The 15430-nt window shown below is 43.9% G+C and overlaps 2 protein-coding genes across 2 annotated transcripts; one reads left to right on the top strand and one right to left on the bottom strand.

The window, feature by feature from the left end:
- Positions 1–5102: 5102 nt before the first annotated feature.
- LOC132874773 (paraneoplastic antigen Ma2 homolog) lies at positions 5103–6293 on the bottom strand. The gene has a single exon (XM_060911169.1). The coding sequence runs from the start codon at positions 6291–6293 to the stop codon at positions 5103–5105; it is 1191 nt and encodes a 396-aa protein (XP_060767152.1).
- Positions 6294–12737: 6444 nt separating this feature from the next.
- On the top strand, positions 12738–14339 carry LOC132874774 (general transcription factor II-I repeat domain-containing protein 2-like). Its single transcript, XM_060911170.1, has one exon. The coding sequence runs from the start codon at positions 12738–12740 to the stop codon at positions 14337–14339; it is 1602 nt and encodes a 533-aa protein (XP_060767153.1).
- The last annotated feature ends 1091 nt before the right edge of the window (positions 14340–15430 follow it).

Here is a 15430-nt window from a genome sequence, read left to right on the forward strand (position 1 = left end):
CATCATTATCTGTTCACAAAACCTGTTATGGCTTTCAAAATATTATACTTTTGTTTAATTTAGAACAAAATTGCAAGGAGCCATTTAGGAGTTAAAGAGTCAACTTTTATTCGTGAACCAAATGATCTGACACACTGAAAGCATCCCATCATTATTAAAATTACACAAATGTAAATGACCAGTCAGCCACCTCTGCTGTACTGAACCTAGAATAAATCCATCCATCCATCCATCCATCCATCCATCCATAACCGCTTATCCTGTGCAGGGTTGCTGGCGAGCTGGAGCCTATCCCAGCTGACTCTGGGTGAGAGGTGGGATTCACCCTGGACAAGTCGCCAGGTCATCACAGGGCTGACACATAGACACAGACAACCATTCACACTCACATTCACACCTACGCTCAATTTAGAGTCACCAGTTAACCTAACCTGCATGTCTTTGGACTGTGGGGGAAACTAGAGCACCCGGAGGAAACCCACACAGACATGGGGAGAACATGCAAACTCCACACAGAAAGGCCCTCACTGGCCACGGGGCTCGAACCCAGAACCTTCTTCCTGTGAGGTGACAGCGCGAACCGCTACACCACCGTGCCACCTGGAATAAATACAGACTGTAAATTAAACCTCTTCAAATTTCAAAAGCACACAGAGCTGAACTGATGAACAGAAACTGGAGCATCAAACAAACGTCAACATGATCATCTTCTCCCTTCTCCAGCACTATTGCGAGGTCGAGGTCCATATGGACCCTATCAATCCACATGTCATATTAATTGGAGCTTAGTTTTATGCCAGATGCCTTTCCTGTCACAACCCTCCAATTTCTGAGCTTGGAAAGCAACCATTTACACCCATGGGCAATTTAGAGCTACCAATTATCCTAACCTGCATGTCTTTGGACTGTGGGGGAAACTGGAGCACCCGGAGGAAACCCACACAGACACAGGGAGAACATGCAAACTCCACACAAAAAGGCCCCTGTCAGCCACTGGGCTCGAACCCAGAACCTTCTTGCTGTGAGGTGACAATGCTAACCACTACACTACTGTGCCACCCCAACATCAAACATCAGCACCATCCAAATGAGCATCTCTTTAAAGAGTCTTAAGTTTTTAATCACTGCACACAGCTGCTTTATATTCATGGCAGTTAGCTCACACACCTCCTCAGCGTTCTTCTTCAGTTCTTTGTCACCTCATCAGTAAATGACTCCTCAAATGAATCACTTGCATTTGTAAATGACTCCTTTGGTGATTCCCCTACATTTGCAAACAATTCTTGGTGTAATTCACTTCCAGCTGTATGTAGCGCTCCCCTCAGTAGTTATGTGGATGAGGGCAGGGCTTTTGGGTTCTTTTTTTTTTAATTATCAAATGTCTTAACCCTGATTAACTCAGTTTTAAATATTATTTTGGATTTCGTTTTTAAAGTACGCTACACACATGGACGGTTTTTAAATCACCTATGAATTCACCTTTAAGTTATATTTTTAATAAAGATTTTTAACCCATGTGGCTAGGTGTCTCTTTCAGAATTATTTCCTCTTTTCAGGTAAGTTGCAGGCAAGTAATAAAGTACACAACACAAGGTTTTTAGAAAAATACTTTAACTATTTACTTAATAAAAATGATTAATGCAATAAAAAAAAAGGGAGTGGTCCATGATTTCCAGATCCCCATCATCCTCAAGAGTTCTTTGATTAGCTGACTCTCAAAGTCTCTTCCCTGATCTGAGTGGATTCTTGCTGGCAGGCCATAATGCAGAAAATACTTGTCCACCAGGATCTTTGCCACCATCTGTGCTTTCTGATTTCGGGATGGGAAAGCTTGAGCGTAACAGGTGAAATGATCTGTGACCACTAAAACATTGCTGATACCTGCAGAGTCTGGTTCCATGGACAAAAAAATCAACGCATACCAGATCCATCAGTCCACTGCTCGAAATGTGATGTAAAGATGCTGCCCTTTGACAGGGGGTCTTCCGAGTGACACATTCTCCACAGTTCTTTATGTACTGCTCAACATCTCAGGCCAGTTTCAACCAAAAGAACCTGTTCCTCAACAAGTCCGTGGTTCTTTCAATACCAAGGTGCCCAAGGTCATTGTGGGTGGACTTCAGCACCACTTCTCTGAACCCACTTGGCAAGGCAAGTTGAGTGAGTTCTTCTCCAGAGGGCCATGTACTCAGGCGATGGAGTAGCCCATCCTTCATCATCAGTTTCCCCATCTCTTTTTTTTTAGACGAGAGCACTCTGGACTGGATCCATTGTCTTCCAGTCATTTTCCATGTTTAACAGCTTGTATGGCAGATTGGATGGCTGCATCATCCTTCTGAGCTTCAATCAGCTCCTGTCTCGACATCTGCCCCAGCGAGTTCAACTCCAAGTGAGTAGGGAATGCGTAGATGTCAGGCACACAATCAGGCGAAGCTCCCAATTGATCTACATATCTCAGTGGACTGCCTGCAGAACCTGGGATGCAGATTCATTTGCAGATGGATCTCACACCAGACTGTGGGATGGTGGTCCATTCCTCTGAACTCTCATCAGGCATATTCCTCGAGAGCAGGTCAGCATCTATGTTGTGTCTTCCTGGTCGGTACTGTACATCGAAGTCATAGGTGGATAAGGCAGACAGCCATCTGTGCCCCACAGCACTGAGTTTGGCAGTCGATAACACATACTTAAGGGGGTTGTTGTCCGTCCGTACGGTGAATCTGACCCCATACAAATAATCATGGAATTTATCCACAACCGCCCACTTGAGGGTCAAGAACTCCAGCTGGTGAACAGGATAGTTCCTCTCTGATGTCTTCAGTTTCCTGCTGGCAAATATGACTGGTCTCAGTCCCTCACTGTGTTCCTGATATAGGATGGCGCCAAGCCCTTTCAAGCTGGCGTCTACATGCAGGACGTATGGCTTGTTGGGATCCGCAAAAGCCAACACAGGTGTGTGGGTAAGGCAGTGGATAATCTTGTGGAAAGCCTCGGTGCAGGACTTGTCCCATCTCTCACCGAAGGGCTCGGACTCTTTGAGGTAAGTCTTTTTTTTGTCTTTCTCAGGCTTCTTGCCGTGCTGTGTTGGGGCCTAGCCTTTCGTGAGCTCAGACAATGGTCTAACAATGGCTGCGTAATTTGCAATGAAACGGCGGTAATATCCGCAGAATCCCAAGAAGGATTGAAGAGCCTTCAGGTGAGTAGGCTGTGGCCATCTTGTAACTGCCTCTATCTTGGATGGGTCAGGCGATACTCCATCAGCCAACATAATATGCCCAAGGTAGTTCACCTTTGGGAGGCAGAACTGACATTTGTCGAACGAGATTTTCAATCCAACCTCGGCTAGACGATCAAGGACTTTAAGAAGTCTCTCTTCATGTTCTTCTAAAGTTCGGCCAAATACGATCAGGTCATCGAGGTAGACAAGGACTTCGAGCAGCTTCATGTCACCCACAGCCTTCTCCATTAACCGCTGGAATTTGGCTGGGGTGCCAGTTATTCCCTGTGGCATCCTCTCAAACTGGAAGAACCCCAGTGGACAGATGAATGCCGTCTTTTCCTTATCTTCCTTGGCCATAGCAATTTGTTAATAACCGCTCCGCAGATCAAGAATGGAGAACCACTTGCTTCCAGTCATCAAATCCAACACATCATCAATACAAGCTGTTGTGTTCTGATCAGGGATTGTTCGGCTGTTCAACAATCGGTAGTCAGTACACAACCTCACGGCTCCATTTTTTTGCGAACGATCACGATTGGGGATGCATAGGGGCTACGAGACTCCTTGATGATCCCTGCACGCAACGGCTCTTGGAGGTGCCTTCTCACATCTTCCAGGTCAGCTGGAGCCAGGCAATGAGAGTGCTCCCTTTGCCAATCTGACATCCCATTCGTGTAGTGAGAACACCTGAGATCTTGTGGATAGCTTCTGGCAGAGTCTCTGTTTCCACTCCTTCGAGACAGGAGAGTCTCTGAAATTGATCATGTTCGCATCAAAGTCGGTGTCAGCTGTCTTGGCTGGAGAGAGAGAAGTGACTGCATCTGTCAGATACATGTGCCCGATAACTGTTCCCTCTGGTATGACTGTCTCAGTCAAGGACTCATTCTGGACCAAGATTCTGAAATGGCTGGTGTTCACTTCTTCGCTGGGCACCACCATGGGCTGAAGTAGCACACCAGCTGGGAGTGGCGCTACTGGAGACGAGTCAACCATCAGGATTTCTTTGTTGACCTGGTGCTTGTACTTGACTTTGCAGACTGCACTACAGTCGCCACCAGGAGGCAGAGTCAGTGGGCCAGGGCCTTGCCATAACACACAGCCAACATCATCCTCCTCTTCCAGGGCTGTGGCTGTGTTGTGTGATGTTAGCTTGTTGTCTCTGTGACATGCTTGTATCCCCAGTGTCTGTGTGATGTCAATGCCATTGTCCTTACATTGCTGCACAAGATGTCGGATGTGACTGGCATTGGTCCCCACAATGACAGGAGTCTGGTCTGCAGTACAGGGCTGTGGGCAGACAAGAGCAAGGACGGCTACCGTCTGGTCAGCACCTGCAACCTTTGCTGGATATTCAATGTCGACCACTACGTACCCACGGTAGGGATAACTGATCTCAGAATCACTTAGCCCCCACAGGGCATATTGGGACATCAGACAGGTAAGTTCGATACCAGGACTCAAAAATAATGGTTACCTGAGAGCCACTATCAAACAAGGCATCACAGCAATGTCCATTTACTTTCACAGGTACGATGCTGGGTGGACCAATCAAGCCCTCAGGGATGCCAGCCGGCTCTGATGAGGTAACAGCACCGTTCTTGACCCCACGGTTAACTTCACTGGCGGGGGAGTCACCAGACTGTTGTTTGTCTTTTGTCACCTTTAAAGCATGAATTAGCTTTCTGATAACCTTGGCTTGATTCTCAGGGTTGCGACACTTTGTGGCAAAATGTCCACTCTCACCACACCTATAGCAGAAATTTTCTTCTGACCTTTTCGGTGCTCCTTTGGGGAAGCTGGAGACCTGTTTAGAAGCCTCCCTGGTTGAAACAGCAGCTGCAGCATCTTGCTCAGACATCTTGTTGCTAGTTTTCTGTTTTAGTCATTTCAGTTGCTTTCTCAAGGCAGCCAGCTTGGTGTCTTGCTGGTTCTCGGGGCCAGGCAGCTCAGTGATGGTTTTAGCCTCCATGTAATCATCTTTGACATGAGCTGATTTGGTCACCCCTGATGCAACCATTGACTTCAGTTCTCTTATTTCCACCTTTAAGCTCTGGATTTCTGCTTGCCTTGTATCCACTTCTGGATTAGCTTGCACTTGATGTACTGAGGCATTGAGCTTTTTTCTAGAAGTTTCGTACTCTTCATCAGCACGACTCTCAGTCAAAAGCTGTAGAGAGTTTGGGGGTGCGGCCTTCCGTTCTCTCAAGCGCAGCTGGATCAGCATCAGGTCCGAAGTGATAGCACCCCTTAGCAGTTGCTCCAGTCGGGCTTGATCCATGCAGCTAGCAGGGAGGCCACCTCGTTGAATCACCTTAGCTAGAGACTGCTCTAGACATCGAAGGAACTCTGAAAGTTTCTCTCCTTTTTGCTGTTGCATTAGCCGGAATGCAAAGTAGAGATCATCGCTGGACTCAGCACTTCCAAAAGCACTTTCAAGGGCTTTCAAGCACTCTTTGGGGCTGGCGTCAGGAATGGCATGCCGCACTACTTTCACAATTTCTAATGTGGGGCCCTTTAAACTTCCAATAAGTCTGCGTCTTTTTTCTCTGTCAGAGCATTCAGTCTCCTCCACCATGAGCCATGCCTGCTCTAGCCAATGGTCAAATGGTTCCTCACCTGGTGGTGTTGGTAGGGCTCCTGAGAACATGCGTAGTCGGCCATAACTCCCACCCTCGGCTGGTTTTGTTGTCTTGTCCAACAGATCTCCGACAGCGCGAAGGATGGATTCAGTGGAGCTAGTGGGCAAGGGTGTACTGGGGAGTAATGATTTGAGGGCCTCCATTGTTTTGCCTTCAGCCTGCAACAGCCCTTTTAGTTTACTATGGAACTCTTCAGCGGCTGCCTGTGCCTTTCCTATGACGATGATAGGCCATGCCTCTCCACCTTCAATACACTCAACTTCAGGAGGAACACTCTCCTCTTTCACAGTCTCTTTACTCTCACACAAAACCATCTGCCGGTTTAGTCTTGCACTGAAGTTTCTCCCATGGACACGCACCCATCCCAAAGACTTGACAGTTTCCAGTGCTTCTTCCACTTCACTGATCTCCACATCTTCTGGAACGATGGGCATAAGCGCATGAGTCTCAGCCAAATGCTCACCATGGCACCAGGTTTTTAACTCTGATATTAGTTCTGTTTTTTTCCATCTTAATGTGGTTTTTAAATTAGCTTAGTACTTTATTTAGTTACTTTACCTTTAAACTCTTTTTGTTTACTTATTTACTGAGAAATCCAAAACGATCCCAGTGGTGCCTCCGTTTTATGTAGCGCTCCCCTCAGTAGTTATGTGGATGAGGGCAGGGCTTTTGGGTTCTTTTTAAAAAAAAAAACTGTCTTAACCCTGATTAACTCAATTTTAAATATTATTTTGGATTTTGTTTTTAAAGTACGCTACACACATGGATGGTTTTTAAATCACCTATGAATGTGGCTAGGTGTCTCTTTCAGAATTAAATTATTTCCTCTTTTCAGGTAAGTTGCAGGCAAGTAATAAAGTACACAACACAAGGTTTTTAGAAAAATACTTCAACTATTTACTTAATAAAAATGATTAACGCAATAAGAAAATGAAATAAAAATATGAATATTCTTCTAAATCTCCAAAACAAAATGTCCCTCCTTTTCCAGGAAACCACTTAAATTAAATATACCTCTTCTTCTTTAGGTTAACACTGTAAATGAATTCTCTCTCTTTTTACAGGAAATACTGTACCATATGCAAATGGAAAAAAAAAACACCTTTAACCCTTCAATGGATTAATTCAGAAAACCTTAATTTCACTTCAAAATCACTTAAACCAATATGTGGGCCCACGCACGCCTTAACACTGTACTAAAGCCGGCAACTAAAATTACTGTAAACTAAAATGTACTGTAGCAGGCCTGAGGTGATGCTTGTGTTCGTTGAGGCCCAAAACTTAATGGCCGCTTCACTCTTCAGCGAGCAAAATAAATAAAGAATACCTGAGTTTACAGTATGTGTCTGTCCCATCCTTTCTCTCACAGTCGCAGGCGCAGACTCAACATCCAATCAGCTTTTCTACACGGAATCCGTCTGTCTCTCTTTTTTCCTCCACGTTGCCAGAACACTCACGAGTGAAAGTCTTTGTTGCTCCACGCTCTGTCTGAGTCTCTTCTCTGTTTCCCGGTCGGAAACAGCAGCTAAAACCCTTAAACAGTTCAACTGAGGAAGTCAAACTTGAACTTGAAAATGTCTGTTCAGTGGTAATGAACTGACGCGGGCCTATACTTCCAGGTAGCTAAGCGCTAGCATGAGCAGTAGCACAAACTTAAACAGTCTTTGAACTTCGGGTAGAAATCCTTCCTATTTCTCCCAATGCAGTCCGTCACCCTTCTCTTTAATTGTTGTGCAAACAATCACAAGATAACGAGCTAAACACTGGTTTGTGCACTGTTACTCACTAATTAACTCCGAAAATCTCAGAGTCACGCTCACTCTCTAGCTTACTCTGGCCGCTCTCTCATCCTTGTGTCTCCCTCTACCTGTCCGTGCAGAAATCCCCCAGATCTGGCGTTCCGGCCGATTGATATTAACTCTCATAACCAGCATGTATGGGGTTTTCACCGATACATTGTCTTTTAAATAAAACAATAAACATGTAATAATTTTTAAACTGCTTTTAACAACATTTTAATATCATTTTAATGAATTTTAACCTTAAAATTTTTATCATAGTGTTTTAAGGAATTTCAACCTTTTTTAATCTTCACTATTTATGTGCTTATAATACTTAACGATCCTACATGTTTTTAACCGGGTTACATGTAAATGGCTCCTCACACGATTTGCTCACTTTTGTAAACAACTCCACTGGTGATTTGTTAACAGCTGGAAACCACTTCTCATATAATGCTGTTACATGTATAAATGACTCTTCAAGTGATTCATTTACTTCTCAAACAGTTCAGTCACATCTGTGGTTGTCTTTTTTTCTCAGTCGTGACTGAGTCCTTAAATGACACTTTGAGTGACTCACTTACATTACAAATGATTCATTGATTCATCCACTTACTTTTGCAAATTAATTCCACCATTTTTGGGGGAAAATGTATTGTTCTTGATTCCCCAGCTCCTTACTATAGTTCAGAAATGTCTTCTCTCTCTCTCTCTCTCTCTCTCTCTCTCTCTCTCTCTCACACACACACACACAGCTCAGAAAATGAGTTCACAAATCTTTACATCTGAAGTCTCTGTGCTGTTAGAATTACTCATCTACAACAGAATGTAAAAAGGACAGGAGAAGCACCATGGAAGAGGCAGTTCTAAGGGAACATCTCAAACTGGCTCAGCCTTACCACCCTTGAGTTTTATTCCTTTTTAATATAAAATTTAACTCAGATGTGTTTGAGAGTTTCTCTCTCAGTTATCAGCTTTAAGGAGAAATCTTTCTGTGCCTTTATCGTGATTTTCTTCACGCAGCTCAAAGTCATGAAAATGTTTCTTTCATTAAAAGCTGTTCTGAAAGCTCCAGCAGTATTTTCCACATTATTAATACATGACATACTGAAGCTGTAGGTTCCTGTTTTCTGTTACAGAGCCATGCTGTTCAAATTAACTTACCCAACACTTAAAGGCTCCCTCTGGGAGAAACCTTACATCCAAGAACCTTCATTATTCTATAAATCCTTAAAGAACCATTTTAACCAAAAGTGTATCATGAAGCTACATGTGAAACTCCCGAAAGACTCTAGATATGAAAAATTTGTAGAAATGGGTTCTTCAAGACTTCTTTAAGGTTTCATTGGATAATTAACAGTTCTTAGCTTCCAAAAAAGGGTTCAACAGAGAACCTGACAAGTTGTAGGTTGTAAATAACTCAATGGAAATAATTTGAAGTCTAGAGTTATTCAGTCTGGAGTTGTCCAGTTACTACACACTCTTAGAAGACATAACTGGTAATTCCACAAAAAAAAAAGAATTCCCTTTCGGTTGAGAAAACACTCTGTTGTAACGTCTACAGGCTTCTCATAAGGATTAAAGTTTTCTTTTATAGGTCTCTCCCTACTTAACTATAAACAGGACAAAACATTCATCCCAAAATAAATGGAATTCAACTTTCCTGAGGAAAATGGTTCTTGCAGGGTTCTCCATCTCACTTTCTCTTCTATGTCTTGCCCTCTGCTCAAAAAGTGCTTCTACTTTGAAGCATTTTAATCAGAAAACACTCTGCTGTAAGATTCTTTAAACGTTCCTTCAGATCCCCCTCTCCCACTCACAGCGAAAACCTTATATTTTCCATTATTTTGCTGTAATGGTGTCATGGTTACTTTTCCATTTTGGAAGACTGATTTGGAATGGAAGTTTGTTATCTTTTCCATGTCGTTTTTACATCATGCATTAATGGATTTCGTAAGTGAGAGCGCCTTGAGGGTCATTGTTGGGATGTAGGAGGCGTTGGAGTTCTACTTCTGGTTCTCTCATCTCATCTCATTATCTCTAGCCGCTTTATCCTTCTACAGGGTCGCAGGCGAGCTGGATCCTATCCCAGCTGACTATGGGTGAAAGGCGGGGTTCACCCTGGACAAGTCGCCAGGTCATCACAGGGCTGACACATAGACACAGACAACCATTCACACTCACATTCACACCTACGCTCAATTTAGAGTCACCAGTTAACCTAACCTGCATGTCTTTGGACTGTGGGGGAAACCGGAGCACCCGGAGGAAACCCACGCGGACACGGGGAGAACATGCAAACTCCGCACAGAAAGGCCCTCGCCGGCCACGGGGCTCGAACCCGGACCTTCTTGCTGTGAGGCGACAGTGCTAACCACTACACCACCGTGCCGCCTACTTCTGGTTCTGTTGGTGTTATTATGATGTTTTCATGACATTGATGTGAATAAAACAGGGTTTTTTTTCAATGTTTCTGTCATAAAACCTTAATAGAACTCACTACATCTGGATGATTAGAGCTTCAGTCTTCAAGTTTCCTTATTTGACAGCTTTGGGATCAAATTAAAATCAAAAATATGTTCTAAAGACATGCGATACAGAAAAGCCTTTAAACTTGCAACATGCACACCAGCATCTGTTTTTCAGATCTAACTCTTTTTACTTCTGTCCAACTGAGGACCTGATTAGTGTTTAAAGACGACTTTACACTGTACAGTTCTGTGTCAAGCAAAAGACGAAACACACTCTAATGCCGCTTTTCCACTACAAACGCGGCTGAGCCGTGCCGTGCCGAGTCGAGCTGAGTCGAGCTGAGCGGGGCTGTTGGAGTTGCATTTCGACTACAACCGCGCTGAACCGTGCTGGCTGGAAGTGGGTGGACACATTGGGTGGAGTTAGCGAAAGTGGGTGGACGTCATGTGATGCCGTTAAGCAGCGCAAACAGTGACATCAGTGACAGTGGCGGAACAAGTCAGAGCCGGGCCGGGGGCGGGGCAAATGACCGGACCCTTTATTAAAGCTTATCATAACATCATTTTAGGCTACAAAATGTCCGCAACTGCGGTGTTTACCAATTTCAACACTACCAGGTGCAACTATGTTATTTAGTACATCAAGTCCTTCAAACGAACATGTAACTCAGAAACAAAAAACATTAGGATACTGTACATGGCTCATAATAAAACATCAATAGCCTATACTGCGCACATTATTTGAAGGGCATACGAATGAGCGCTCAGAGGTTGCAACGCTGACAGGAAGAGTCAGAAATAAAAGGAGGGCGGTGCAAACCTCACTGAATGCACTGTTTTTACCAATTTCAACACTCCGGGGTGCAACTATGTTAGTTTGTACATTAAGTCCTTCAAACGAACATGTAACTCAGAAACAAAAAAAAACATTAGGCGACATACTGTACATGGCTCATAATAAAACATCAATAGCCTACTGCGCGCATTATTTGAAGGGCATACGACGAGCCTTGCGCTCCGCGAACTCGTGCACGATGCTCTTATGTCACTGATTCAGTGATCTTTTAAGCGGTAGTCTCACGACCCGGATAGTAAACAATAAACATGGAGGACATGGTGTCGTTAGTGTTGCTGGTCTCGGTGCTGTGGCTTGTTGTCACCGACAACGCCAACAGATACTGGCAAGAGCGTATAGATGAGGCGAGGCGCATAAGGCTTCAGAAATTCTCGTAATTCATAATTATTCTTCTTCCGGGTTTGCGGTGTTTACAGATCCCAGCGCGCTCGCGGGGCGTGTGTGGGCATGTGAGGACACTCCTCCTCACCAATCAGTGCACAGGGGAGTGTCTGCTCACGCCCCCAACCTCAGTCGGCACGGTTTGGCTCGCTTCAGCCCCACTCCAAAACGGTGCGAGTTTTAGGGGCTAAGCGGGGCTGAAACGAGCTGAGTCGTGCTGGTTTTTGGTAGTCGAAACGCGAGCCGTGTCGGGCTGAAGTGAGCTGAAGCGAGCTGAAGTGAGCTGAAAAAGGGTAGTGGAAAAGGGCCATAAAAGAATCATTTGGTCATGAGTAGAGATTAGCAGCTTGGAAAGATCTCCTCAAAGATCACTGTGTAGAATGTGTGTGTGTGTGTGTGTGTGTGTGTGTGTGTGTGTGTGTGTGTGTGTGTGTGTGTGTGTGTTTTCCATGAGCTTGTTTTCTGCACGATCTGATTTCAGATCATACTGATTGATGATGTAAAGCAGAACATAGTCGTGTTCTTTAATCTAATGGTTTAATGATTAGAGGATTTTGATCGTATAATCTGACACAGAAACACACCACACAGTCTGGAAAAGAATTCACAACACAGTTTACTGTACAGGATCTCGTACAATGTGACGAGGAATCGTCTTAAACGTGTGCTGAAAAACCAGATTAACACAGGAACAACTGTGTGTTAATCAGGTTTCATTTAAAAACAACATTTTTGATTAGCATAACATTTGGTTGGCTAACTAACAATGCGACAGAGTAAATTGGAATTACATCAGATGATGGTAACAAAACAAAGATTCAGACTTTCTTAAAGGTTTCTGTTCAAATAATGTTTAACTGTTTAAGAAAATGACTTTTATTTCAAAACAGAGAAGACAGAGAGAGAGAGAGAAAGAGAGAGAGTTGAGCAGTTAGAGCAGTGGTCCCCAAACTACGGCCCGCGGGCTGGATACGGCCCGCCTCCACATTTTGCCCGGCCCCCTGAACAATACCAGAGATGCATTATGATTTTTTTTTTTTCAGTCTGGCCGCGTGATCGCGACTTGTACATGCATAGAACGTAACATTCTATTCCACCCTTCTGCAGTCTGTGCCATATCTGAAACCCCTCCCTCAAAAAAAAAAAAATCCTGGACACACCACTGTCAAATAACACGGAATAATGGCGAAAAGATTAGGTAAGAGAAAAATAGATTCAGAATGCAGGGTATTTAACCTGCAGTGGACAAACGATTATTTTTTTGTTCAATGCAAAGAAAAGGCTGTTTGTCTCATCTGTCAAGAGACAGTGGCTGTATTCAAAGAATACAATCTGCGCCGACACTATGAATCCCATCACAAAGACAAGTATGATAGCTTGCAAGGCCAAATGCGAGCAGACAAACTCTCAAAGCTAAAACGTATACTGTTAGCTCAGCAGAATACATTTGTACGCCAAGCTCAGCTGAACCAGTCGTCTGTTCGAGCGAGCTTTCGGGTTGCTCAACTGATAGCTAGCAGCGGTAAACCTTCCACTGATGGAGAATTTGTCAAGAAATGTTTGAATGCTGTCGCAGAGGAGGTGTGTCCCGAGAAGAAAGATGTCTTTAATGCCGTGAGTCTGTCGGCGACTACAATCACAAGACGCATTGAAGAACTTGGGGGTAATGTATATGCCCAGCTGCAGCAGAAGACGAAAGAATATGATTTTTTTTCATTAGCACTGGATGAGAGCACGGATGTGCAGGACACAGCGCAGCTGCTAATTTTTATTCGTGGAGTTAGCGCAAACTTTGAAATGTGCGAGGATCTGGCAGCCCTCCAAAGTCTCAAAGGGACTACGACGGGGGAGGATATTTTTGGCAAAGTATGCCAAACCATGGAAGACTTGAACCTGGACTGGTCAAAGCTTGTTAGCATCACGACTGACGGAGCTCCTAGTATGGTGGGCGTGTCTCGGGGTCTGATCGGGCTCGTGAACCGGGAGATGGAAGAACGGGGTCTTACCGCCCTGCTACAAGTCCACTGCCTAATTCACCAGCAAGCACTGTGCTGCAAAGTGTTGAAGTGGGATTCTGTCATGAAGGTTGTGGCGTCATGCATAAACTTCATCAGGGCAAAGGGACTTAAACACAGGCAGTTCCAACAATTCCTGTCTGAACTGGAGTCTGCGCATGGCGATGTGCTTTACTACACAGAGGTCAGATGGTTGAGCCGCGGCAGAGTTTTGAGGCGTTTTTACGAGCTGCTACCTGAGATAAACGCATTTCTTCATTCAAAAGACAAAACGGTCCCCGAGCTGATCGACCCAGAATGGAAATGGCACCTAGCATTTTTAACAGATGTGACAGAAATACTGAACAGCCTTAACTTGCAGCTACAAGGCCAAGGGAAACTAATCTGCGACATGTATTCCCACATAAAAGCATTTGAGGTGAAACTAGCGCTGCTTTTGGATCAAGTGAAAAACAACTTCATCCATCTTCCTGCTACCCAAAACCTCTCTGCAGAGAACCCAGCGGTCCCGTTCCCAGCTGAAAAGTGTGTGGAAGCACTGGAAATGCTGAAGGCGGAGTTCGGTGTGCGATTCCCTGAACTACATGTTAATGCAAAAGATATCCGCCTTTTCCAGAACCCCTTTGTTTCCGACATTGATGAAGCCCAGCCTTCTTATCAGTTTGAGTTGGCCGAGTTACAGAACTGTGACGCCCTGAAAGATGCATTCAAGCCCAACAGTCTTATTGACTTCTATGCCGCCCTCCCAAACAACACATACCCAAACATTAAAAAACACGCAATGAAGATGTCCACAGTTTTTGGCAGCACGTATATCTGTGAGCAAACCTTTTCACGCATGAACCACCTGAAAACTCCGATGAGATCAAGATTGACAGATGAACATCTCCATCAGTGTTTGAGACTTGCTGTGACTAAAATGGAACCTGACATTGAACTTCTCACCAGCCAGATGCAGGCCCACAGTTCACACTGATGAACATATATAGGTAAGCTTACTTTTCTGACTTGAACGAGCCATTCTGAGTACAAACAAATATAATCATAATGAAATCTACTGAGATAAAATCCGATCTACAACCATACTGGTAGTGAAATGTATTGTGTTGGTAGGTGTTGGTATCAGTTCGGTTTCATAGCCTGCTTGCTTTCTGGTTTTCAGAGTGAAGTTGATGAGAGAGAGCTGCAAACAGTTGTGTCTACAAGAAAGTTAATGTTCCATGGTCTTTTTTTCTGTGAAAAACTTGAAAAGGGTTATTTGGTTATTATTTATTTCATAAATAGTGTTATTTATTTCATTAATAATGTTATTATTTATTTTCTGAATTTTTTTTTTCTGTCAAGATCCCAGAAAGGGTTAATTTTTGGTTATGTGTGGCTTTCTGGAAAACAATAAATGTTTATGTTTAGACACCTCTGCGATCGTCACACTTTTTGTTACAAACTGGCCCCGGCCCGCCGTCAGAGAAGGGAAAAGTTATTTGGCCCTCACAGGAAAAAGTTTGGGGACCCCTGAGTTAGAGCATTCCAGAATGTGCAGAAGGATGAGCGACAGTGAGAGAATTGAAGCCTTACTAAGTGTTTAATCCTGAGCTGTACATTCACCACCATCACTCCATTCTGTCTTTCACACTGGGAGTCACACTGAGAGTCTGTCCATCTCAGAATTTCACACTTCCTGTCAAACTGAACGGTCCATACATTCAGAGCGCTGGTGAGCCGGGGAAGTCAGACTTGTGGTCTGATCTACAGGATGCTTTTTCACTCATCTTCATCAGTTCTACAGACAAATGATAGACAGTTCAGCTGTGTTCCATTAATGAGACGGAGACTAAAGCAAGAGATCTACAGTGGGACATGTTCATACTGTATGACTATTCGTACGATGTGACAGCAATTTAACTCAAATGAAATGTAAGTTAACAGGTTAATTTGAAGTTCAATCAACTTGAAAAACACTGCTTAAGCACAAACCCGAACTCTTTAAATAGTCTGCTACAAAAAAAAAAAATAATACACCTACTGGCCAAGCAGTTCATTTACATTGTAAATGACTCTTTCAGTGAT

Source organism: Neoarius graeffei, chromosome 27 (assembly GCF_027579695.1).
Source record: "Neoarius graeffei isolate fNeoGra1 chromosome 27, fNeoGra1.pri, whole genome shotgun sequence".
NCBI classification, from domain to species: domain Eukaryota; kingdom Metazoa; phylum Chordata; class Actinopteri; order Siluriformes; family Ariidae; genus Neoarius; species Neoarius graeffei.